Raw genomic sequence first — 24,579 nt, 5'->3', positions numbered from 1 at the left:
GTTGACCACTGAAGGGGCTGATTCCAGAGGGACAGGCATCGACTGCAAGGTACGATCACCTTTAGTTTTGAGCGGGGGATGGAAAGTAAAAGAGAGCATTGATCAGACTTTTATGATTCTTCTTAGCTGACCACAAGTTTGGTGATGTGACGGTCAAAGGTCAGTTATTGGTCGAAGAGGATGACTACATTTTTAGACGGGGGTTTTTGGTTGTAAAGGGTCACTAAAGTTTCAGATTGCAGCGGTGAAGTTTTCTAGTCCTGTCAGCAGTATTTCAGTTTTATAAGATGGAGGAAATTTAAGAGATCCACTCACTGCAGTAAGACGATTATGGAGAGTAACTGCAAGGAAGAAAATGTGTTAAAGGAACAGGTCGGGTTTCTATATTTGACATTTCTTAAAGAGATTTTCAAGAGTGTGCCATAAATATTTGCTGCAACTCTATGTCAGGAGACGTGGTGCTTAAATATGAAATGCTAACATGTTTGGTTTCGGGTCCAAGTTTATTCTCCTATTTTCTACAATTGGATCATGCAAAAAGGAAAAGTGTGATGTTCTTCGTACCAGGACAGTTTTGTGCAACTTTTGCAGACATGTTTAACGAAGCATTAGAAAAAGTGGATGCAACCAGCTCAGCTTCAAAATGGTCTTCAATGTCAGAATATCAAACACAGCAGTGATTCTTTGGTCGGCAGCAAACCTCAGAGCCTGAAACCAGTGCTGAATCATGAGGCACACAGCTGGTTGTCTTCAGTATATCTGGACTGAAAGTCTGAAAAGTTATGAAAAGGTTTTTGAAAGTAAAAGCTCACGCATCTTTGCGACGTGCTCTTTCTTTGAACATTGGTTAGTTTTGATTGCTTTTAGTTGTTTTCTTTAACTCTTGGAACTTTACAATCTAGTGGAAGTACCTTTAACGTCCTTTCAAAATAAAAGCACGTTATTCGTGAATAAGACAAAATAAAAGCATAAAAAAAAACGTTTATGTAAATCTATTTTTTAAATCTTGAACATAAACTAGGTCATAATGTGTAAAACACATAGTGAACCCAGCTTCATGAATCACATCAGGTTGTGATTTCGGTTTACTGTTACATCCCCAGTCTGCACTTAAAGCCGGATTCTTGAGCAGAATGATGCATCAGTCCAACCTTCACCCTCAGACTGTAACACATCAGCCATAATGTTCCCACGTCTCTTTTCCATTTCTGGCCTCCTAAAAATGTCAAGCTCTCTCCAAGGGCTCCTCGCTCTATGGATGGGGGTGAAATGCTGGAGCGTAAGCACAATCTCACATAGCCAAGCTTTCACACACACACACACACACACACACACAGGTACGCAGACCGAACAAAAACAGCAGGCATACACACCGTGACCAAACCCTGACCCCTTCTCCTAATGGCTGTGGTGCAAACCGCATCCAGATTTATTGAAGGAAAGAACAATATTCTGTCAAAGAGAAGAGCTGGTATTTATTTAGCTCCAAAGGTCAGAAAGCATGATTTTATTTCTCCTCTCTCCTCCCACACAGAGGCCATTCATTAGAGGAAATATTTACCTTGACATTTGAGGCAGACATCAATTCTTTAGCCTGAATGAGAGAGACAAGCAGTGATGGAAAAACACAAAGAGAGACTGATTGCTGCTCTGGTATGAAGGTTTATAGAAAGTGAAATGTGTCTCTTCAGACTTTGTTTTCTGTTGTACCTTGACGAGATGACATTTCCACTTCTTGTCTCAAAGCAGAGGTCTCCTGTGTTTTCCTGGACCCTGAACCATAACCTGAGGTGTGGCTCACATGGGTCAGAACCATGTTTTATTACAGTCAGCCAGTCCACCTCTGTCTATTCTTACTGGTCCTGTGTTTAACACTCAGGAGGATCAGGGTGAACCACAGAAAGTATGCTGTTCAGAGTATTACCTGTGACAGACTCTTATTGATCTATGAGCCAGGTGAAATGAGGTCTCAAAGCAGCTCACATCACAACAACAACACCACAAGAGACGAAACGTGAAGTGAAAACCAACATGATAAAACTTTTTGCATACGACAGTCAGTTACGCTGTCCCATGGAACTGTTTGTTAATATCTATGACCCAGCTGTGTTGAGTACTTGCTTCTGATTGGTTAAAACCTCAAAACAGAGATTGATTCTAAACAGCAGCACCAGGAACAACCTGATCACACACAGCTTATCAAATCAACCCAGACTGATTTCAGCAAGCAGCCACGTCACAAACACTGGCAGAGTGTGTGAAATGCCATTTACCCTGTGACTCGGACCTAAGAGGAGGCCTCAGGTTCGCATACTGTGATTCAACTGTATGAAACAGAGAGCGCAACCAAACTGGAACTCCTAAAAAGTGCTGTTGCATTAATTGGGGATCACTGGACGTCAAAACGATCTCAGGAAAGTATAATTGTATAATTCAGCGAGAACAAAAGGCCTCGCTGAATTTTACAACTCTGTCTGAGTGTTGATGTCTTTGTGGACAGTTTGTTGAACGTACAGCGTTTGTTCTTGTGTTTGTCTATGTCTGTGGAAACGCAGAAAGGTGCTTTGGAAAATTATTTCCCCAAGAGGACAATAAAGTCTAGTCTGAAAGCTGCTAACCATAAAGATATTGGACATTTTGTACAATCATTCCTGCACATTTCTTCATGCATCCTAACCTTTAAAGAAAATATACATACAAATAAAATGGAGTACCGCCTGCAGAGTAGTTCAGGGAGGCAACAGCTGACCAAATATCTTCTCTTTTGGCGGTTTATTTAAGCTGCAAGACTCCCTGTCTCTGCCTCTGCGTAATTTCAACTCAGCATCCACCTGTAGGCTTCAATGGGGGACAGTCTTATCTCATTACTCCTCAATTTCTGCATGTAAATTCATCTGTGAGGAGTAATGAGGGTCGTAGCCAAGATGCCAAACACAAATACTTTCTGCTGCATTAATAAAGTAAAGAAAAATAACCTGAGTTGTCTGACTGTACTGTGTTTGACAGAATAAGGAATTTGAAGATGTCCCCTGCCTCTAAGTCATGGTTTCAGACCTAACTGGTGCAGCATTCATTTGATTTCACATGCATAAGTCAAGAGCTAAAAAAAAAAAAATGACATCACATTTATTGGTAAGAATAATGTTGCATTGTTAGATTTTTGGTTGAATTTGCACAATAATGGAAATTTAAAAATGTGATTAATCCAAATTGACATAACTCAATAGGCAGCTCTAGGTTTTTGCAGACAGCAGAAGTTTGGAGTCCATATTATTGCAGGTAAAATCGGGTCTTTTATATTTTGAAAAAAGTATCAGGTGAAATTTCCAGCAGCTATCAGAGTTTCAGTCTGTCATTGTAGCCCAGGGAGAGTTTGACTCCACAGGCTGTACAATTACAAAAGCTGTCACACAATCCTTTGTGTTGGCTGTAATGGAGATTAAACAATCTTAAGGCCAGCAGGGGTGCAGACTTTCAGCCTTACTTTGCCAAAAATCTGCAAGGTTAATAAACACTGCATGACTGGATACCCAACACATAAACTCATAACATAACCGTCAGGCTGATTCACAGTTATAACCCATTTCATTACCCGTCTTATGTCTCATTTCCTGGAATCACCTTCCTCCATCTCCTCTTCTGGTGCACAGTCAGGGCCCATTTCATGCCCGCACACACCTACAACACAGAACCTGCGAGCATATGGGGGAGCTCTCCGGCCGTCAGCATGATGGATGTGACATCACATTCGACACCATCATCGCGGCAGGCTTCACGACAGAGGCCCACCAGGCCAGCTCCTCATCTCCATTTGCATTTTAATACCTCAGCAATATTTAATCCATTAGGTTCCTCCAGGGCCGATTAGCAGAGGGTTAATTAAAGATGTGATTGGACCATCCCAAATTTATAATGAGATGCTATCTGTGCTCCTGTGCTAACACTCGGAGCCTCCTGCTGACCATGATGGCTGAAGGAATTCATCTATAAATATACTTAATACTACATACTGCATTATTACCTCTGCTGTCCCCTGAAGCCGGTGTGAGCGATGGAAGAAGGCTCGCTAATTTACACCGATAGCGCTAATCCTGGGATGAAGGAGAAGGGACAGTTACTGAGTAAAATTAAATTACTCTTCTATAAGGACTCATCCAGAGGAAGAGGTGAGAGCTGAGTGAGCACACGGAGGGTTAACGGCCTCTCAGTTCACTCTCGGCTCAGCCTTCATCCTCAGAGCGGGAGAATTTCTGACCTGAGCGCTCGCTAATGCTAACGCTCACAGATTAGCCGGCAGCTGTCCCAAACCAGACTGACAGAGCCAAACAAACATGGCCGGTGGCGACATCTTGAACTGTGACAGTCAGTCAGTCAGGATTAGCCGCTACAGTGGGAGGCTCACATGGAGGCGAGCGCGATGCATTGCACTCAGAGTTAATGAGTTCACCGCGGCTAAAGGCTAATACTGGGCTCATAGAGGAGGACAGCAGATCATCACATAGGCGTATTTTTAACCTCCCTCAAACGTGATAATTTATTCATTTCATGTCTTTAACCATAGCTGTCGTCTGTAGAAACAGAACCAGGTGCGTGATGAACATTTTGAGACTCTTTTCACAATTTTTGTGAGAATACACCTGTGTTTGCTAAACATCGACAACCAGACAGCCTACAAACAACTTTATCTCCATTTTCTAAATTAAAACACTGCTGAGCCGTAACACGCTATGAGCTGCCGTCTGTCATCTGTGCTCGTTTACAAGCCGTAAGTAGTGGTCATGAACTGGAGCTACAGCTCAGACACAACAAATGACCCACAATTCAGGCCTACAATAATAAAAATATGAACAACTTAAGATTTAGGGGTGTAACGATTCATCTACTACATTGATGTATTAATTTATATTCCTATGATCCGACTACATCAATCTGTGCTCGGCAAGTTGGACTTCCGGGCGACATGTATCGATCTAACATCGTTTTAAAAGGCAATAAATCAATTGTATCGACACTAGGAAATAACACATTGGATTTAAGCACTGCAGACTTTATATGGATGTGTTTTTTTTTTGCACTTTTAATGTTAAAGACGTTAAACATTACTCAATTCGGGCTGCCTGCCTGTGACATCATCACCACGCGCCAGCAGACAACGAAACATAGAATGGCGGATGGCAGAGGAGAAGACAGCGAGCGAGAAATTATCAAGCCACCATTGCAGCCCAGTGTGTGGAAACACTTTGGCTTTTGCAAAGACGGAGATGTTCTAAATACTTTGCTCGCTGTTGTAGAGATTGGGATTTGGGATTTCACACAACGCTGACCGTCCAGGCACCTCTTGCAGCATTACCGCTGCAGCAGTGCAAGGTAACATCAGCTCTGCAGAAGCATGTTTAGTCAGAGATGAGACCAAAACTCGGCTCGGGCAAAAAAAAAAAACATCACGGCAACAACAGGAATCTAGGACTGTCCAGTATCAAGGTATTTATTGCACACTGGTTGAATTTTTGGCTAAAAAGTTACTGAATCGATTTCAAGTCACTGAATTGTTTTGGATCGTATCGTTCTAAATGAAACAATATCGTCCTTTAATCGTATCGGCAACAACAAATCATGATACGAAACAAATGTGGTTAAAAATAATCATTACACCCACTAAGAACGTTTAATCATGTATTCATATATTCCCAACCTTCATTTTCACCAAATCTCAGGAAGCAAAGGTTTATTGACCTGATAAGAAATGAGGCTATCACTGCACCAGTGAGGTCACCGTCCAAAGGATAGGTTGGGTCTGTTGATGCCATAATGAGGAAGTGTGTGTATGAGAACTGAAAGTCATAGTGTGTCCTTCCTGGGGTAAATCTCTAAAACTAAGAACTTTATCAAACATGTGGTCTCATGTTACATTCAGCCATCAGGGAGGTGTTTTAAGTTTAAAGCTTGTTCAATGTGAATCAGTAAATCCAAATGTTGTAGTCCAAGCTTCAATACGACTATGCATCCACAGACATTATTTGTATGAGCCCACTCCCCACGTTGATATTCAGCATGTTTAATATTTTATACGCCTTTATGTGATTCATGACTAATTTAAATAACTTCAGCTTTCCTTTGACAAAAACACATTTGGTGTTGTTCTTGTCAAGGAAAACTGAAGTTATTTCAATTAGTAATCGATAATTGATCGATAACCTTTCCAAAGATCAATCACAGAGAATACTTCAAATTTGATTCCTTAAAAGATGTATCATGATGTGTATTGACAATCATTTTTATGTGTTGGGATTAAAGCTTTCAGATTGGATCAAATCTTGAAAAGTGGATCATTCAAAAAAAAAAAAGGAAAGGAAAGGTCGAGCCTCAATTTCCAGACAAAACCTTCAGTTTGTGTTCCTGAAAATTTTTGTGAAGGATGGGAATAACTATGATCCAAAAGTGTGGATTATCTTGATCACAGCAGAGAGTTATCGAGTACCAAAGATCTATGTACGAGGTAAAGAAACAATAAGGAATCTTATCGTCTTAGTGATTTAGTTTGGACATTAGCTTTGACTTCATCTGCCGAGTATTTACACAAACATGATCTTATTTCTAATATTTAAACTAACAACTGTTTTTCATTATAAGTTACTTATAAAGAACGGAGAGGTAGCTCCTCATGGGGAAACAAACACAGAAGTGCACACCCACTAACACACACACAGGGCCGAACACACACATGGCTCACACAAGAATAAATGAGTAATATTGGCTCTATATTCTCCTCCACCCTGGTGTGCTCAGCCACAGAGAAGGATGTGGAGTGATGTCCCTTTGGCTGCAGCGTGATGCAGTGTTCCCTAAACACACACACACACACAAACACACACACAAACACACACACACACACACACAGACACACAGACACACAGACACACATACACATACACATACACACACATACACACAGCCACCAGGGGAGAAGAGCATTCAAGGGCATCTATCAATATCTTCCTCCAGCTCAGGAAAAAGAGGAGAAAATGAGAAAAGAAAAGCTCAGAGGTCAAAAAAAGAGAGAGCAACAAGACAGAGGAGAGGACATCTTGAAGTGATTTTCACATACACAGAGATAAAACACTGATCCCACCCGGTCATAGAGTTGGATTACTCTGGTTTTATCTCTTGTAGTTCACCTCTGAACCAACTATTGTTGACATCCCTCTGGATTCAATGCACAGAATCAATACCGCCTAGATTAATTCACAAAAAACACACCGTCTGCTTCTCGTTATTTTTCATAAAGGTGCATTTAGAAAAGAGAGCAGATATCAGATTGGGGTAAAGGTGCATCCTTTGTTTTAACATGTCTGATATTACCCAACCTTCAGGCATCCTGATTCAGATCTTGCCAGATTACTTTATTACACGTCATTCCCGATCTCTCTGTCCTAACTTCCTGATATCTACTCTGTAGTCCACCAAAAAAGAACAAAAACAACACTAAGAAAATAACTTGTCGGGATTGAACCAGAGGGATTTCTTCCCTGTTGTTGTTAGGTAAAGGTAAACATACTTTATTAATCCCCATGGGGAAATTCATTTTTTTCACTCTTGTTTTATTCATTATTTGATCATACACACACAGTTCGATTTACATACAATCATGCACAAAAATGCTATGGACATGAAGTTAGGAGAGATGTCAGAGTGTGAAGGCTGCCACCAACCAGCGCCACGGTGCCTTGCTCAAGGGCACCTTGGCAGTGCCCAGGCAAATGGACTAGCACCTCTCCAGCCACCAGTCCACTTGCCAAACTTTGTCCACAGGGACTTGAACCGGTTCCCAAGCCAAGTCCCTATGGATTGAGCCACTGCCGCCCCAAAGATAATGGGTGTTAAGATGCTGTGTAAATAAATAAGACCTGTGATGCCGAATTATGCTTACTTTTGATGCTAGTTCTCTGAGCATTTTAAAGATTTATGCAATATTTCTTTAGCGTAAAAGATTCCTCGCCAGATTGTATTAACAAACCACAGAAGCTCTTAAATTAAAAGCTTAATTACCAAGCTGATTGTGAGAACCACGGCAGCACCGAGTGGCCTGTTCATTAATTAATTGTGTCCTCTGTATTTAGCTGTTCTCTCAATCACCAAGTGTTTTTTTTTTCTTTCAGGAAATGTGGCTCATCACGTGTCGTCAAATTAGTGTTTGTGGTTTCTCAAGCTGTTTGTTTTCCTTATTGTCGTGTATTTCCATAAGCTGCAGTGCACTGAGCTCTCAGAGCAACCAAGCCATTGGCTATTTTTAAAACACACACATGTAGAGCTCTGCTTGAAAGCTTGTTTGGAAAAAGCGTGAAACTGGACAGGAATAAAAGTGGACACACTGCAAATATATTCTTAAATCAGCAGGTTTAGAAAAAATAAACACCAAACCACGTGAGAGTAACCGTGCTGCTAACACGTAGCAACATAAAGAAGCACACGTAAACAGAAAATGCAAACCACACAGGGATGCTGCCTGCTTCAGAAGCTAGCACCCGTGGGAGCCCCTGCATGGTTTACTGCAACAACATAACATGTTATATTAAGAACGTGTGTGTATGCACGCTCACTGCTGCCTCCCGCAAGACATGCACTGCAATACTTGGAATTCATTCCAAAGGTGTAAATGTGATGCGTGATCACATATCCTACACACTGACTCAACTCCATCACACACACAGCACTGTGCTATATTCAGGTGATCACTGCTGCTGAACAAGAGCAGGAGTCGGAGGTCGCTGCTGACGGCACAGAGCTCCCTCAGGCAGGCTGGTGGTAAATTCTGCTGTACACTAATGCTGCTACGATCAATCAGACACTGATTGTCTCTCTATAGGTTTCATGGACGAGAGCCAGGCATCAGCTGAGCACTATAGAAGCTGGCACAGGATCAAGGATGCAGCCAGAGGAGTAGAAAACCAACACAGGCAAGCTTAAAAAATCCCTCCATTTCTTCAGAATGAGACGGAGTAAACATCTACTCCTCTCGACACTCTCCTCTGACCGAGTCAAGCTTAATTTCAATCTGACTCAACGTTTAAACATCTCTAATATATTACAGCTGACAGTTTTTGAAATGAAAGTGACTGACAGCATGTACAGAGGCTTATATTAGAAGCACAGTGTGAGGGAATGTGTGAATTCCCGGCCGTGATTACTGCCAGACAATTCAGAGAGCAGGACTCAATATGCTCGTCAGAGTGTGACCTCACACAATCACACATCCCGGGAGGAGGAAAGGATGCAAATGAACAGAGAAATGAATAAGACATCAAGGGCTCTTATCTGGAGCTCATTTCTTACAGTCTAATGTATGGGCTGTATCTTATCCTCTGCTGGTTAGCATGCTGACGTTGTGCCACTGGCTGCAAATGTTGTGTCTGAGATATGACAGTGACAATGAGTGTCTGACAATAGCTTTGTGATATGTATTGTGTCCACAGTGACAGACTGTGCAGAGGCTGTCTGTCCCTCTTAAAGATACAAAGTGTGATATTTCTTTTGTTTGTGATGAATGAGAATGAACGCTGCAGTCATGAGAAGCCCCCCACCAAGCGATCACATCCGCCTTTAAAAGGTGAGCGTGGAGCCTCTTCATTTACCAGCAGCACAACTAGCACCTCTTTTTATTTCTCGTCTCTTAATGTGAATGTTCTCATGGCACGTGGTTTATATAGTTAAAGCTGAAATGAAGCATCCCGCAGAGAGCACACTTAGATGCAGCATTCTTTTTCTTTACATCCACCTAGTCCAGTAGCCATTATCCCAGACTACAGCCCTGGCTGCAGTTTAAAGGCTGATTTATACTTCTGCGTTGAATCGACGGCGTAGCCTACGGCGGAGGTCTGCGTAGGGGCCTTTGCCCGTGGCTGACGTGCACCTCCTCCAAAATGTAACTACCTGTAAAATTGACGCGGACCGCAAGCCCTGTGATTGGTCGCTCAGCGGCATTGTGTTTCACGCATTTACATCACTTCCGGGATCCCGGGGATCGGCCGCACATCGACCGTGTCTTTCATCTCCTCCTCTCTATTCTTCATGTAATCATGTCTGTATGATAAACAGCAACATGTATCAGCTGTAGATTAACATAACACGCTCTGAATCACTGTGGAAAAGTAAACAGAGATCATAGTGGGGCTGGAAGCAAGCGACCGGCTATCAGAGAGACCACACTGCCCTCAAGCGTTTCGGCAGAGAATTGCTGCGCGACACGGACACAACGACGCACAAGTATGTGATGCTCATGTCCACGTCAGCCCCTCCTGCCTAGGGGCAATGCAGAAGTACAAATCAGTCTTAAGCCTGGTTCAAACTTCTGCACTGACTCTGTGCAATACTCTGCCTAAACACCAGTTGGCATTTCGATTTCTGTGCTAGTCATATCCCCAGTTTCTGGTTCTGCTACATTCTCTGCCTGTTTTGCAAAGGAAACTATGGTGACTGAATCTGAGAGTATTATGTTGAAGCTGGAGATGATACATGTTGAGTACCAGTTGATCATACACCAGTTATTGCAAAGACAAGGAGGAGGTGGAAACTACATTAGCTATATCAGTGTCTCTAACAATACCAGAAATGTTCTAAATGCAGGAAATAATGATGCTACCCAGCAGACCAATCACAGGGCTTGCAGTCTGCGTTTATTCAACACGTAGTTACATTATTGAGGAGGTGCAGAGCAGGCTGCATACATAGGCTCTGCGCAGGCACAGGGCTACACAAACCTCTATCATAGGCTACAGCACAGATTTGACGCAGATCTTAGATTCAACTATGAAAATACTAATTTGTTAAACCGACTAGTAATTCTGTTGCTAACTAGTGAGGGTGACAACGTTTAATCATGCACATCCCTTGTTTCAACATTTGTTTTACTTTGATCGTTTTACAGGTGTTTTGATTTACTCCAGTATTTTACAATCCAGTGGAAGTACCTTTAGGAGCCTTTCAAAATAAAAGCATGTTTATTATCAAGTTCATAAATAAAGTAGCCTCAGTGAAAGGGGGTAAAAAAAACAAGGAGAAAATCCACATTTTCAAATAGTGAAACTGATATAATGAACCCAGCATTGTGGATGAACTGTGTCATGAGTTGAGTGTATCACTCATCATATTAAACTGGCCTCCTCTGCCAAAGATACAAAGACAGCTTTCACAATACTGATTCAAATACGACCATAACCTGTTTTTAAAAGATTATTCTTAAAGCTTTTTGATGTCTTTATTCAGATAAAAGGACACCAGGAGGAGAGAGTGGGGAATGAAATGCAGTAGAGGACCAAGGGTCATAACTGAACCCAGCCAGTACAAGGGGTGTGCAGTTTCGCTACTGAGCTAAAACAGCGCCCCACTTTCAGCATGCCAAATGAATGTTTGAAGAAACTGAAAGGAAAGAGTCTCCGAAAAAGAAAGACGGAACACCAAGAACAGCAATAAAACCTTAGAGTGACCTCATTTTGTCTGAAAGTCATCTTTAACCCCTCGCTTTGTTTTCTTATCAAGCTGCTGCTGAATCTGATATGCTATCATGACTCCATGTGACCTCTGACCCTGAGTTTCTTATGCAGGACGTGGCAAAGTGACACAAGCTGAGGGTGTAATCATGTCCAGAGCAGAGAGGGACTGGGGCCACAGACACATCACACGTACAAGGCGGTAAGCAACACCACAATGTGCTGCACGCTCCAGCTTGAATAGCCTCCAACCCACCTTGACCCGTCTCCCTCTTTCATCAGGGGTCTTTTATCTCTGCTGATGCGCAGGTTGATAGGTCCTAATGCTTTTCCTCCTCCTGCCGGGTCACCTCTCATGTCCTCTGGCTCAACACTATTGAGTTCATGTCAAGGTTTACATCCACAGCCATGTCAGGACTTAAAAGCCAACAGATTTACCAGAGACCGCTTTAATCAACAGCCTTTCTTTGTCATTTCAGGAAGCGTTATCACATTGATTGGAATTTCAAAGCTTCAGAATAAGCATTGGTAATTGAACTTCAACCAGAAAAAATCAATTTAGAGGTACTCTGCATTTACTGTTTTGCCCTCTATGCATGCTAATTCTCTGTTGGGAGCTGCGTCAGTCAACAGCCAGTCAGTCTCTGACCTTGTTCCTGGAGGAGAAGAGATGCTGTAAACCATAGAGACATCTTTGACAATGTACAAGGAAGGAAACCCCAAATATGCATCCCTCTCTCTGTAAACAGACAGTATAGCTTATGACAGCAGACTGAGCAGACGCTGATGGCATTTCTAAATTCATCAGAGCTTATCGGTCTGGAAGAGATAGTTGCTAATTGGGATCAAAATTGTCAGCCGCCCTGCGAGGCCGTTTCAGGGAGAAACACATCAATGAGGCTGTCAGCCATAGTGTCCACTCTGATCCTTCTTCAGCTGCTCTCTGCAGATCAGCAGGATGAGAGGGGGGGATCATGGTTAATTTAATCATCTCTTTGTTTATGCCAGTACACAGGTATCACCACCCACCACCACCAGCCCAGACTCCTCCTATCCCTCCTTTAACAGGAGCCCGCCCCTCGTGTTACTGTTTGAATCAGATTGTTGCAGAGAGATGACTGCTTCTTTGGTGCATGTTAAATCTGCTGTTGGTTGGCTGGAGATTGAAGCTGACCTAAAGCTTCATCATTAGTTTAAAATTAAGCAGCTGTGTTAGAAGTAAATAACATCTAGCGGCTGTAAATCCAAATTTGTTACAAGATCCACGAACTGCAGAGACATTTTTAACAATCTGCTGAAACATTCAGCAGTTTGCATGTCTTTCATTTGGGATTTAGGTCTGTGTTGTACAAATGTAATAACAATAGTATATCGTATACCACAAACTTGCACACGGAACAATGCTGCTTCTTGTTGTTGTCGAGTTTTGCTGCTTGGTTGAAAAATGCTACCATAGCACATATCAATATCACAGGCTGTCAATTTGTGACATATATTTATGTTTGCACGGTTGACTGATATCCTCGATAAGAATGATGCAAAGAATTGGTGACAAGCACCCTGGATTCTGGCTCTACGTGAAACGTTTTGATGGGAGGCACCATCTGGTAAAACCCAGAGGAGCATGTAACAGAACAAATTGAAACATCAAAAAGTAGTGAGACCGCCTTATGGCCAAATTCCACCAGATCTGTGTCTGGTCCGTCTCCAATCTGTCACGGCACCGGATCTGATAGGTTTTATTCTAGTCAATGTGTTAACTTCCACTGGATCCGCTCCGTTGTGTTCCTGCTGCATCTCTGATCTGGCAGCTCGGAGCCTTCCAGATCAGGTACACAAGACTTCTATTTTTGCCGGATGCCGGAGCACGACGCATCAATCTCAACAGAGCAGATGGAGCGGGACAGGAAGTCAGGCACCAAAACAAAATGAAAACATCCGGTTTATTTTCTGAATAAAACACTCTGTGTTCTCACCAGATCGTATTTCACTACAACAACAAACCGTCATGATGAGCGGAGCCAGGCCTGGAGTCAACAGGTTTTCAGAGGACCATGAAGACAACATGGATGAGGAGAGGAGGAGGAGAATCCTTGCTTCAGTAATTACTGCAGGAAAACCTTGGTCACATGACTCCAGCTGTCCGGAAGTCCTGCTCCGTGCTGCGTTCCTGAAAACCCACCCGGGGGGTTGACAGACGAGGGAGCACAGAGCCAGACCACAGCAGATAGGAGACGGACCGGACATGGATCTGGTGGCAATGCCATGTTACACTCTCTTCTGCTCCCAAGTATTTCCTTTTTCACTCATTTGTCGATGCTGTCGATGCAGTCAGTTACATGTTGCATTGATGTTATGGCAAAAACTGGTGTCAGCATTGTCTACAGACTTTTTAAAATAAACTCTATTGCTGATAAAACATATCGGGGAATTTATGAAAAAGCATATATGCAAGGAGAAACAGAAATAAGACCTCACAAGAGGACAAATAAACAGTAAAGTCAGGACACTTTCAAAGGGCAGAGCTCCTGATTTTTTTAGATACTTTCAGGCATGTGTGAAAACAGCTTATCAGTGGCTTAATATGAAATTTAAGTCACGTTTAAAATTAAAATCTAAAGTTGTGTTAGTGACAGAAAATAAAGAAAGCTTATTAGTTTCCTTTCGATAAGAACAAAAAGGTCTAGGTTGATGAAATTCATTCACAGTATGATAGTTTTTTTAACTCTGGGTAACAAGACTTTATCTGATGTCAATGTAGAATAAATCATCTATATGATGCTTTTTTATACATGAGATGTTAATTTATCTGTGCGCTAATTCATGGTGAAACAGGAAATGGAGAATGTAAAGTAGATTTGGGTCTACCTTAATCCCACTCTGAATACATATAGAGAATTATACCTCCAGATTCATACCGTGACAAAAACAGACGAGAGGAAAATAATCATGACAGGAAAGAAGTGATGATGATTCCTCTTAAAGCATAAAGAAATATTCTGCAGGAGTCACCATGATGCACGCTCCCTGCAGCCAATGATGGAGCTTTACTGTTAATGAATCCTCCTGAGCTTCTACTAATTAAGACACATTTGTTACATTAATATTTTATCCTGACACCAAACACCAGAAATTATTTCAGCTCCAGTTGGACTGAGAACTGATAATGAAGTTTGGGTGTGACAAAAACAAAATGAAGCGAGACAAAGAGCCAGAGAGAGAGAACAAAGATTCAAAGAAGGCTCATGAGAAAATCATTCCCACTTCTGTCAAGTCATCAGAAAGACCGAGCACAGCCTGACAGTTTACCCAAGTTCAATCTTCATGGACCGTTTCTGTGACAAATTACTTCACGACAATTAAATCAAAAACACAATGAAGACATCTGGAGAGAGAACATAATCACTGATCAAAGCTCAGCTTTCTGTCGAGAGCAGCAATTTTAGAACAAATTCAAAGCAGCCAGTCGGGTCTCAGTGTTTGTTTCCATTAGAGGGAGGGAGGGAGGGAGGGAGGGAGGGAGGGAGAGAGAGAGAGAGAGAGAGAGAGAGAGAGAGAGAGAACACATAACTTCATAAACTGTAATAATGAACACATCTGACTTACATGCTTTCATCCAAAGATGTTCACAGTTATGTTTTAGCCACATCACCAACCCCTTGATGAAAACTTCTCAACAAAAACTGTCAAATAAACTGCTAATAAACATAAAATGTCTTCTTCTGCATAACACGTTGGCCACAAACATCCCAACTTTTTAAAAAATCCATAACACTCCTAAACAGGGTAGGAAACTTGAGCCGTCGTCTCCTTCGAGCAAACACTGCGGTAGAGGCTACCTAGCTAGCTGGTTACTGAGTCTTCTTCTGCTTCTGCTGCTTCTGCTGCTTCTGCATCTTCCCTCCTTTGTACGGGGGTGGAAACCAATGTAAAGAACCATTAATGTATGCTTATTTTTAGCACAGGTAGATAAAAGGAGCCTGAATGTCCCTGCTTGGTCAGGGATGTTAAGGTAGAAGAGTCATTCCTCTAAAAACTCTTGAGCCATTGTAAACATTCAACATCCAACAAGTGACATAATGTTGTTGTAGTACATTGCTTATTTTAGTTTTCATTCATCCCACAGATTAACTGATAAGGTTGGAGACATGTTGGAGGATTAAGAAGCTTGGTGTGTGTTGCTCAGTTCATCGTAAAACCTAGATGCAGAGGTTAACAGCTAGCTTCACTCGAGCAACACTGAAAAACACTTTGCATCCTGTTTGTTTAATTCATACATTAATGAAAATGCCAAAAATGAAGAATAATGAACAGCCCCCATAATAAACCTGCAGACTTGATATTGTATCTCTTTGTTTAACTCTTACAAAGAAAGATAACACGTCTAATGTTCACCAGTTAACCAGTATGGCAGCACAAGCCAGTGATCACAGCTTGGTTTAGTAGGGACAATATATTTTTAGAGAAATTATTACTTAATCGCCTATATTACTATCATTTATGTGCATTTAATGCATGTGCTATAATGATAATATAATGACACATTAATTCAATGCAGGGCAAGGCCAGGTTATTTTATAGCACCTCTCAATTACAAGGTCAGTAAAAGATTTTACGAGACTCTAGAATATATGAAATCAAGGCATTAGGAAAACATTAGAACAGGTAATAAAAACAAACAATGGGAAATGCATTGATTTATCAGACATAAAAGAACAAACTCAGCAAATAAAAGAAACATCAGGTATTCAGGAAGGATTGAAATTATAGGATGTTTCAGCTTTCTTGATTTCGATGCTTAGGACACAGAGTACCGTGTCCCTGAAGACCTGAGGGGTAAAGTAACATGCTTTGTTTTCTACAAACATTAAAGTGTTTTACATTAAAAGCCTTTAAGGGAAGTGAAGGACTTCTAAGGCTGAAATGCAGACTTTATTAGAAGGGATTCTGGATGTGTTAAATGTGTCTTAAATGACAAATGCATAATGGCCTATGTCCAACAGCATTTATTGCGTTGGCAGTGCCCACAACCTTGATTTTATCAGGCTTTTCATTGGTGCTAATTGTTGATAGGGGACAAAAATTGTCTCGTGCCACTTCCACTTTCTTTAGTGATGATCTGTAGCTAACATATGATAGCTAATGTGAACATCTGGACAGATGTAGCAATGTCTTTCTTGGCTTTAGCCATTTTACCTGAATCCTTGTAGCCCTTCCAGGCGAGGTAAAAAATGACCAGGGTGTAAGAGACCATGAGGTTTAGCTTATCTTCTTTCATTGTGGTTGACAAAGTTGATATCAGAATTCCCGCCCCTTCTTGATTCTGATTGGTTAGTGAAACAGAAGTGACATTGACAAGTGGGTGTGGGGTTTTAGAGCATAGGACACTAAGTGCCTGAGTGAAAATAGGTGCTGCAGTGCAAACAATGTTGTTAGTGGACAACACAAATACACAAACTAAAGCAGGGCAAATCGCAATTTTCAAAAAGACAGAGTTGGGAATAAAGAGCTGCCTCTAACTCAAGCCTGCTTTAAGTAAAGTCTTTGTATCTCCAGCATTTAAGGTCAATATAGGCCCAAAATGACTGATGTGTCTGCTTAAAGATCATGTATCTTCTCAAAGCAGCAACCTAAAGTGTCATAAAACTGAAGCCGCTGTGGACATGCAAAAAAACTGCATATTGCACACAAACTCCCATACATTCACACACTCTGGCTTCATCATTCAGCTTCTTCCAAAGCATGAAAGATGATTTTTCCTTCTGTGATTCTTTACATTCTTTCTTAGCAGCAAGGCCCATTTATAGCAAATGACCCGAGCTGATTCTCATGGCACTGACTCCTACAAATAGTCTGCTTCGTGTTGTTTCACCACAAAAGGCAGAGAACATGGGCTGTATCTTCTTATCCAAATAATCTGAGGAAAATGACAAACAGCCCTGCTGCCAGATTTATGTGACGTCTGTGATACCGGAGCACTCATGTCCCATTACCAAGAAAAACAAAGTCCCCCCCTAGAGGGAAAATCTAACAGAGGAGCATTCCTCAGTGACCCCCCTCTACGCCGCAACGCCACAACAGAGCTGAGGCTGCAGACTGAGAGCGAACTGTTTCACTTCTACTCATGGATAACACAACAAGAAAACATAACAAACAAAAATAAAACCACAAAAACACAAACTCATGATGCAACCTGGTGTGTCAGGCTTCTTAGATATTGAAGTGCATGATGCAGAAAGCTATCACCATGTTCTGAGGATGTCTTTGTTTGTCAGATACAAAGCGTCTGAAGCACAGCTCAGCTCAACAGCACATCCCAAAACTGAGGAAGTCAGAAAGTGGTTTTTGTGCACCACTCAGGAAGCGACAGTCACTCAGTTCAGCCACATTTTTCTCTGCAAATAAACATCACTTCTTTGTTGTTTGTTTTCCACGATCTGCAGCTTGTAATGCTGGTTTAAAGGGTTCAGAGGGTTAATTCACATCTCCAGCTCTCTCCTCTTTAATCTGCCTCTGGGTTTTTTCAAAGTGATTGAACTGGGCTTTGCATTTTCTTTGTCATCTTCATAAAAAGAATGTTTTGATCTCATATCACTGCCCACATCACAACTTTCCCAGCAGTTCAAATAAGACTCATGAGTTCTCTCTGAAATCTGTTTAAAACGGTTTGTAGGTGTAGGAGTGGAGACTCTCTTTTACAAGAGACAGAAAAACGGACACCTAAAATGGAAATAAAAGACCCAAATGTGCAGAAGAGATTGATGCAGGTCTATTTAAGGTTCTTGTAAAGTGAGCTGACTGATGAAATAAAGTCTCATAAATCAATTAACTCATTAGCAGTTAACTGCTGGGGAACTTTCCTGCAGCTCGATCATCCATTTAAAAAGGATGTTTAAAGAAAGGAAAGATTAAAAGCTGCAAATAAATGAGAGCAAATCTAAATAAAATGAAATGGATAATGTAGTGATCATGTCTAACAATGTAGCTTTGTCTTTTACAAGTTTAATAATAATCTTCTTGATCACAGATAAAATAAATAAAAGGAATCTAAACACCATCTACAGCAGCAGCATGTCTGCAGCAGCAACACAAAGGGTCCTGTTGTCTTATCACTTATTCATCAAGCACTGCCACTGCCCCTCCAAGACACCACGCTGGAGAGGATCCACAAGCATAAAGAAAACATTGATGCTTCAAATCGAGGGCGCAGCTTTACACGTCGCTCACTGCAGTGTTTGCAGGTAGACCAACGCTGAATGCCTACTTTTACTTCAACTCAAAAGAGCAACCGAGCAGGATATCCCTGTCGATACAAACATAACATCCCTGAATCCTCAGACGTATTGACTGCATCATCAGCCAGCCGCCTACCACAGCAAACAGAGGGAGGAATCGATGTGTTCTACAGGGTGGAAAATATCATTATTACAGAGTTTATGGAACAATGAGTATTATCTACAGGATGTCTTCAAATCAGATTCATGATGAGTCTGTCAGCAGGATGATTTATGTTGACAACATCTTAGTGTTTTGAAGGTTCAACAAAAAGAGACCTTCAAGGCTGTTTATTCTATCCATAAACTGACTGTCGGTTACTTACTGTGCGGCTTATTAGATACAGAGACTGAGTAAGTGATCATAAAGGAGTAGTGCACGTATTTAATACTTCATGAGTATTTGCTGTGCAATAACACTTGGTTTATGATGTGAAAGGATGGGAGTCAGTTATGTTGGAGTTTGGAAACTACCGAGTTAGCTTTGTACTAAGATACATACCTTAGACTTCTTAACCCTCAAAGACTGAGATGGCTGCCGGCGGCCCCAAATATCTCTTCTTCTTAAATGTTTAATAACTTTTGAACCTCAGATCCTATCAACAAGCTTTAAAAACTCAGGTACAGCGGACATTCTCAGCTTTCCATCGATACCACATTCGTCTCATTTGCATATTCAGCGGCTGCGTGGTGACCGTGATGACGCCATCAAATTTAGCAGCATTGATTCGTCAGGGAAACCAGACCTTTTTTACACACATCTACAAGGTCAGTAAATGAAACATAAGAATACACCTGCTTTTTCCACTAAAAACGCCTTAGAAAATACTATAATAAATGGCTGTAACTTGCTCAGTAAAGGTTTGATAGTGACAAAAATTTATTTGGAAGTCTAAAACACCTAAGTACAACTTTCTAACAAAACAAAACAAAACTTCCTAATGTTTTGTCTGAGTTCACAGTAAAAATGACCTAAATTTCCATACAATTTTTAAAAAACTTCAGTATTTTCATCCATTATCAGACAAAACTAAAGTAAAACTGGTACTTTAAATGCAGCACAGTGAAAGATAAGGTTCTCCTGAATAAAATGATGTATGGCACTTGATGCTGAGTGCTTCAATATATTAGAAAAACAAGATAAATACGGGAGAGTCTGGTACCCCCAAAAATGGTCTAGGTCTTTAAGGGTTAAAAGAACTGAACAATGACCTGTCCATTCCCCCAAACCTCTAACCCAAGCACTCCATATCCAGTTACCTGATATCAAAGGGACATCAAAACTAAATGCATGAGCACAGCATCTAGTAATGACATAATATACTGCATCAACTTGTGGCGTTTGGCGACTAACCAAGCCGCTGTGATCAATACACTGGAAATGAGAATGGTCTGACACTGTAATTCTGCACAACCCTCCTCTCATCATATTGACTCTTGAGACCAAACCGCTGATCTCCTACCTTACTGTGCTACAGGTGAAATAGGTGAACTACAGGTGTGATTAATGAAGATAGAATCCATAATGCTGATTAGCAACAAAACAAGCTCTTTGGCATTCATAGTGAAACCTCCCTCTCCTTGTGCAGCAGATGCACTTCATGGAGTAAAATGGTTCCCTGACTTGAATCACACTCCTGCAGTGTTTTTAAATACTAAACTCATTTTAATATGCCATACACCTGGCACATTCACACACCAGTATTCATCTTCTTAATTTGAATTTCACACTGAGACTGGGGCAGGAAAGAGGAGCTGCTTTTAGGAATTGTGCGCACGTTCCTGCATCACTCCTTACTTTGTAGAGCAGTCTGAGAAACATAGGATATCATAACACCGGATCACTGCACCTGCCTAAAATCTCAACTACCACTCTGTAGTTTATCTGCTGTCTTTGGACAAAACACTAAATACAAAAGCTGTCTGACCTCACGTTTAAACAGAGCATTTCCAATAAAACAGAGCACTGTAAGCATGAATAATTGGTATTTCACAGTAGTGGGATGGCTGTGAAGCAGGTCTGCAGCCCTGACTAAACCCACACACACAGACAGGATCTGATTGGTGGAGCTGGTGGTGTCTCATTTGGCAGAGGAGCTGTGTGATGGCGAGTGACCCTGAGGGATGTCTCTAAGATGAGAGGGAGAACCACCACGCTCCAGACATGAATATATTACACACCATATGCACTGAGTTACAGCAGGATTCACACCCTCACCCCATCCCCCAAAAATCAACTGCAATGCAGTCCTGACAACATCTGGCCAGCAAGACCTTGATGAATAATTTTAGTGAGAAATACAGCCAACATAGAACAGTGTGTTTCAGACATGAAGCTGCAGGAAACTGGGCCAGTGACGCCACCAGTTCCTGAAAACTCTCGTGTTTGGTTCCTACCTCATCAAAGCCGCTGTCCTCCTTCTTGAAAGCTGCAAAGAGAAGAAAGAAAGAGAGAATCAGACGCTGTAAGTATTGACATCTTTTAAAGAAAGAGCTAAATAGGAAAGTGGAATGGTAGAGGTGCAGCACAGGGTCTCGTCTCTGTGCTCACATTTGTCAAGAATTCATCCTGTGCTCATTAAACAGTGCAGGGCTGTGTTTGGATTGAACCGAGTTCACGGGCTCTGGTGATAAATGACTATTTTCTTATAAAGTTCTACTGAAAGATGGCAGACAGAAATATAGGCAAGGATGGAAATCAGTTCAATGAAAAAACAAATGAAGATATCAAAGCGGAGTTAACCACGCCCTCCTATTGCAGACCTTAGGGGATTCATATTGTGGATATAAAAGATGTGAATTTCGTAAACTAGATGTCAACGACACTTGTTGATAAGTTGCAGATGTTGGTCAAAATGTAGGCATGTGATGTCATCAGACAAAAATGCAATAGTCTCTTCTTTCACCCACTTTAAAATGTGCATATGTCACCTGTTTATTTTAAAACACTTACAAACCTCTGTTTCAACAAAACGTCAGCTATGTGTAATCTCTAGCTACAGGCTGCACATAAGTAACCCATGTATGGTCAATATATAGTTTTGTACAACATGACTGGGATGACTTAATATGTTCTGTGCACATGCAAGAAGGGTTTAAAAATAAACCTAAGGGTTTAGAGTTAGCAGGTTTTCAAAATGTGGATCGACCTCAGTGACGTCACAGCTAGCTACAGTCTTTGTTACTAACACAGGACTTCCAGATCCATGTCCGGTCCGAGTCTGGTCCGTCTCCGATCCGCTGCGGTCCGTCTCTGTAATCTCTCGTCCGTCAACACCCACCGGTTGCGTTTTCAGAATGCAGCACGGAGCAGGACTACCGGACAGCTGGAGTCACGTGACCGAGGTTTTGCCACAGCAATCACTGAATCAAGGATTCTCCTCCTCCTCTCCTCATCTACGTTGTCTTTATCAGCCTCTGAAAAACTCTGACCTAATGACTTCCTGTCCCGCTACATCTGCTCTGTTGAGATTGATGTGTTGTGCTCCGGCATCCGGCAAAAATAGAAGTCTTGCGTATCTGATCTTTTGCGTTCCGACCTGCTGCATCAGAGATGCAGCCGGGACGCAACAGAGTGGATCCAGTGGAAGTTAACAGATTGACTAGAAAAGAAACCTATCAGATCTGGGCCGTGACGGATCGGAGAAAGACCGGAGACGGACCGGAGACGGATCTTGTGGAATTTGGCCATAAGCCACATAAACAAAGCTATAAGTGTAACGGTATCAGAGTTACATCTCATCATAGGGTTAGCATTGCTTGTTGGCTTATTAACGGGTGGCTAGTTTAAATCATACATTGAAGTTTATGCACAGCCTGCTAATAAACACATAAAGCTAACATGGCTTACTTCTGTCAGTTTGGTGGAGTTCAAGCTCAACACAAACATCAGCATGGATACTTTGAAATGAACACTATCATCACATGAATCTGTGAAAGTCCAGACATTTTCCTTATTTCCCCAAGCACATACAGTATATCCAGGAGAATCACATCTCTAAATGTTGCATGATCGTGAAACTCTCTGACTCTCTGAGAATTTCTCTGACATACAGTCATAAGCTCAAAATGTTGAGAGGTTGGACTCAAGCCTGGCTGACTCCTAAGGATGTTGCAGCGATGTTCAGTATAATGCACAGACAGTAGCAAACTTTAACTAAGATTCTGATCATACTCATAATTTCAATGCTGCAGTTTAAGTAAACATATGTCAGATACACGGTTTAATATATTTGAATTGCACCAGCCTCCATGGAAACAATGATGTATGTCCCTGTGTAGCTAAGGCTGAGGCCATCTCGCACTGTTGTTCTGACTGTGATGGTATTTTGTGAAACATCCCATCAATGCAAGCAAATCTTCCAAAATGTACTAATACATCAAACCCTAGTTTTAGCTTTACCAAGAATCTGTTACCCAGGATATGCATTAGAGCTGGAAGTCAGGGTTAAGGTTTACATCCAGCATTAAATACAGACACAATCTCTCTGAAATAGTCAGGGAACCACTCTCAGATTTGATCAAAATGTTGGGTGTTGTTTTATTTCAGACACAAAGAACTTAAAAATCAGCGCTGGAAAAAAAGTCTGTCACAAAGTGAAATGATAGCAGAACCTCTTCATCATTTGTTCCACTCTGTGTTCCTCACAGTTGGTGGAGGGACGGGCAGATTTGCATTTGACGTCAGACTCCTTCATTCTTTCAGGGAGGAGGAAATTAACTGTTTGTTTCTACAGCTTTGATTTCTGAATGACTCTCGTAGCTCTGGAGGATCATTATTAACAGTCTTATGATGATTTTTCAGTTAATAACTTCACATGATAATTATGTTGTCTGCTGAGGAAGGCAGTGCCAATGGCTAACAGGCAGACAGACATACAGACAGACGGAGTGCTCAGGGGGCCGCTCTGTGCTGAAATTACCTTTTTATGTCAGAGTGTTTGGAAGCATTGTCAGTGCAGCCACTGAGCCGTTAAACTGCTGCCTCCCTCCCTCTCCTCAGAGGGTCCGTACACACACACACACACACATTCCCCAGAGACTTCCCAGACACTCCAGACAGCATCATCACAGCCGCAAATCCACACTCAATACAATGGATTAGACTGCAGGTAGACAATACAGCTCCTGCGCTGCACGGCTGACATACAAGATTTAGTGCTCAGTGTGCAAGAGGGGCGTTTAACACTGTCGGGTTCAATCAGTGTTATTAAAATGATCCCTTCAAATATTCATTAAAACATATTTCCAAGGATCTTTCGGAATTGATTTGTTTTTGTTCCACATTAAGATTTACTCTACGTAAAGCTGGAGCAGGAACATTATGAGAAAACAATCAACAATGTTGTGTTAGCAGTCTTTTCCTTAAGTTTCTCTCATAAATCACTACATCCCAATCTTAGCACATTGCATTTATTGATAACATCTACAAGTAGAACCATAAAAAGTCCCATTCCTTTAATGTGTATTAATATGAACAGCACACCTCTGTCTCCTCCCATTATCAGATGTGAAGCCAAGATAGCGCCTTTATTAGCAGTGAGTACAGACTGTATAAAACATGGACATATGCTGTGTGATGTCACCCACTGGTCCTGAAGACAGGTTTTGAAACCGCCATATTGAAGATGCTTACTCAACCTAACTTTCAGCGAACCAAAACAAAGAGGTGGAGGTGAGGCACGCCCTCGGCCTCCTGGAACACAGCTTATGTGCACCCGTCTGTAAGTCAACTAAGCTGTGCCCCAATTATGCGAATCAATAAATAACTCTTAGTCTAAATATCTTCAAAATGGACATGTTTATAAATCATAATAATAAAG

At 41.5% G+C, this 24,579-nt stretch overlaps 1 protein-coding gene across 2 annotated transcripts in view; it reads right to left on the bottom strand.

The window, feature by feature from the left end:
- Positions 1-24,579, bottom strand: part of cdk14 (cyclin-dependent kinase 14) — a 194,665-nt gene that overhangs the window by 160,626 nt on the left and 9,460 nt on the right. For both annotated transcript variants that reach the window (XM_034698459.1, XM_034698458.1), the window contains one exon: positions 21,155-21,186. In XM_034698459.1, the coding sequence (XP_034554350.1) occupies positions 21,155-21,186 (32 nt within the window). The remainder of the gene's footprint in view (positions 1-21,154; positions 21,187-24,579) is intronic.

This window comes from Notolabrus celidotus, chromosome 12 (genome assembly GCF_009762535.1).
Source record: "Notolabrus celidotus isolate fNotCel1 chromosome 12, fNotCel1.pri, whole genome shotgun sequence".
Classification (NCBI taxonomy): Eukaryota; Metazoa; Chordata; class Actinopteri; order Labriformes; family Labridae; genus Notolabrus; species Notolabrus celidotus.
Note: the sequence above shows the minus strand (reverse complement) of the source record. Positions and strands in the feature narration are given on the sequence as shown.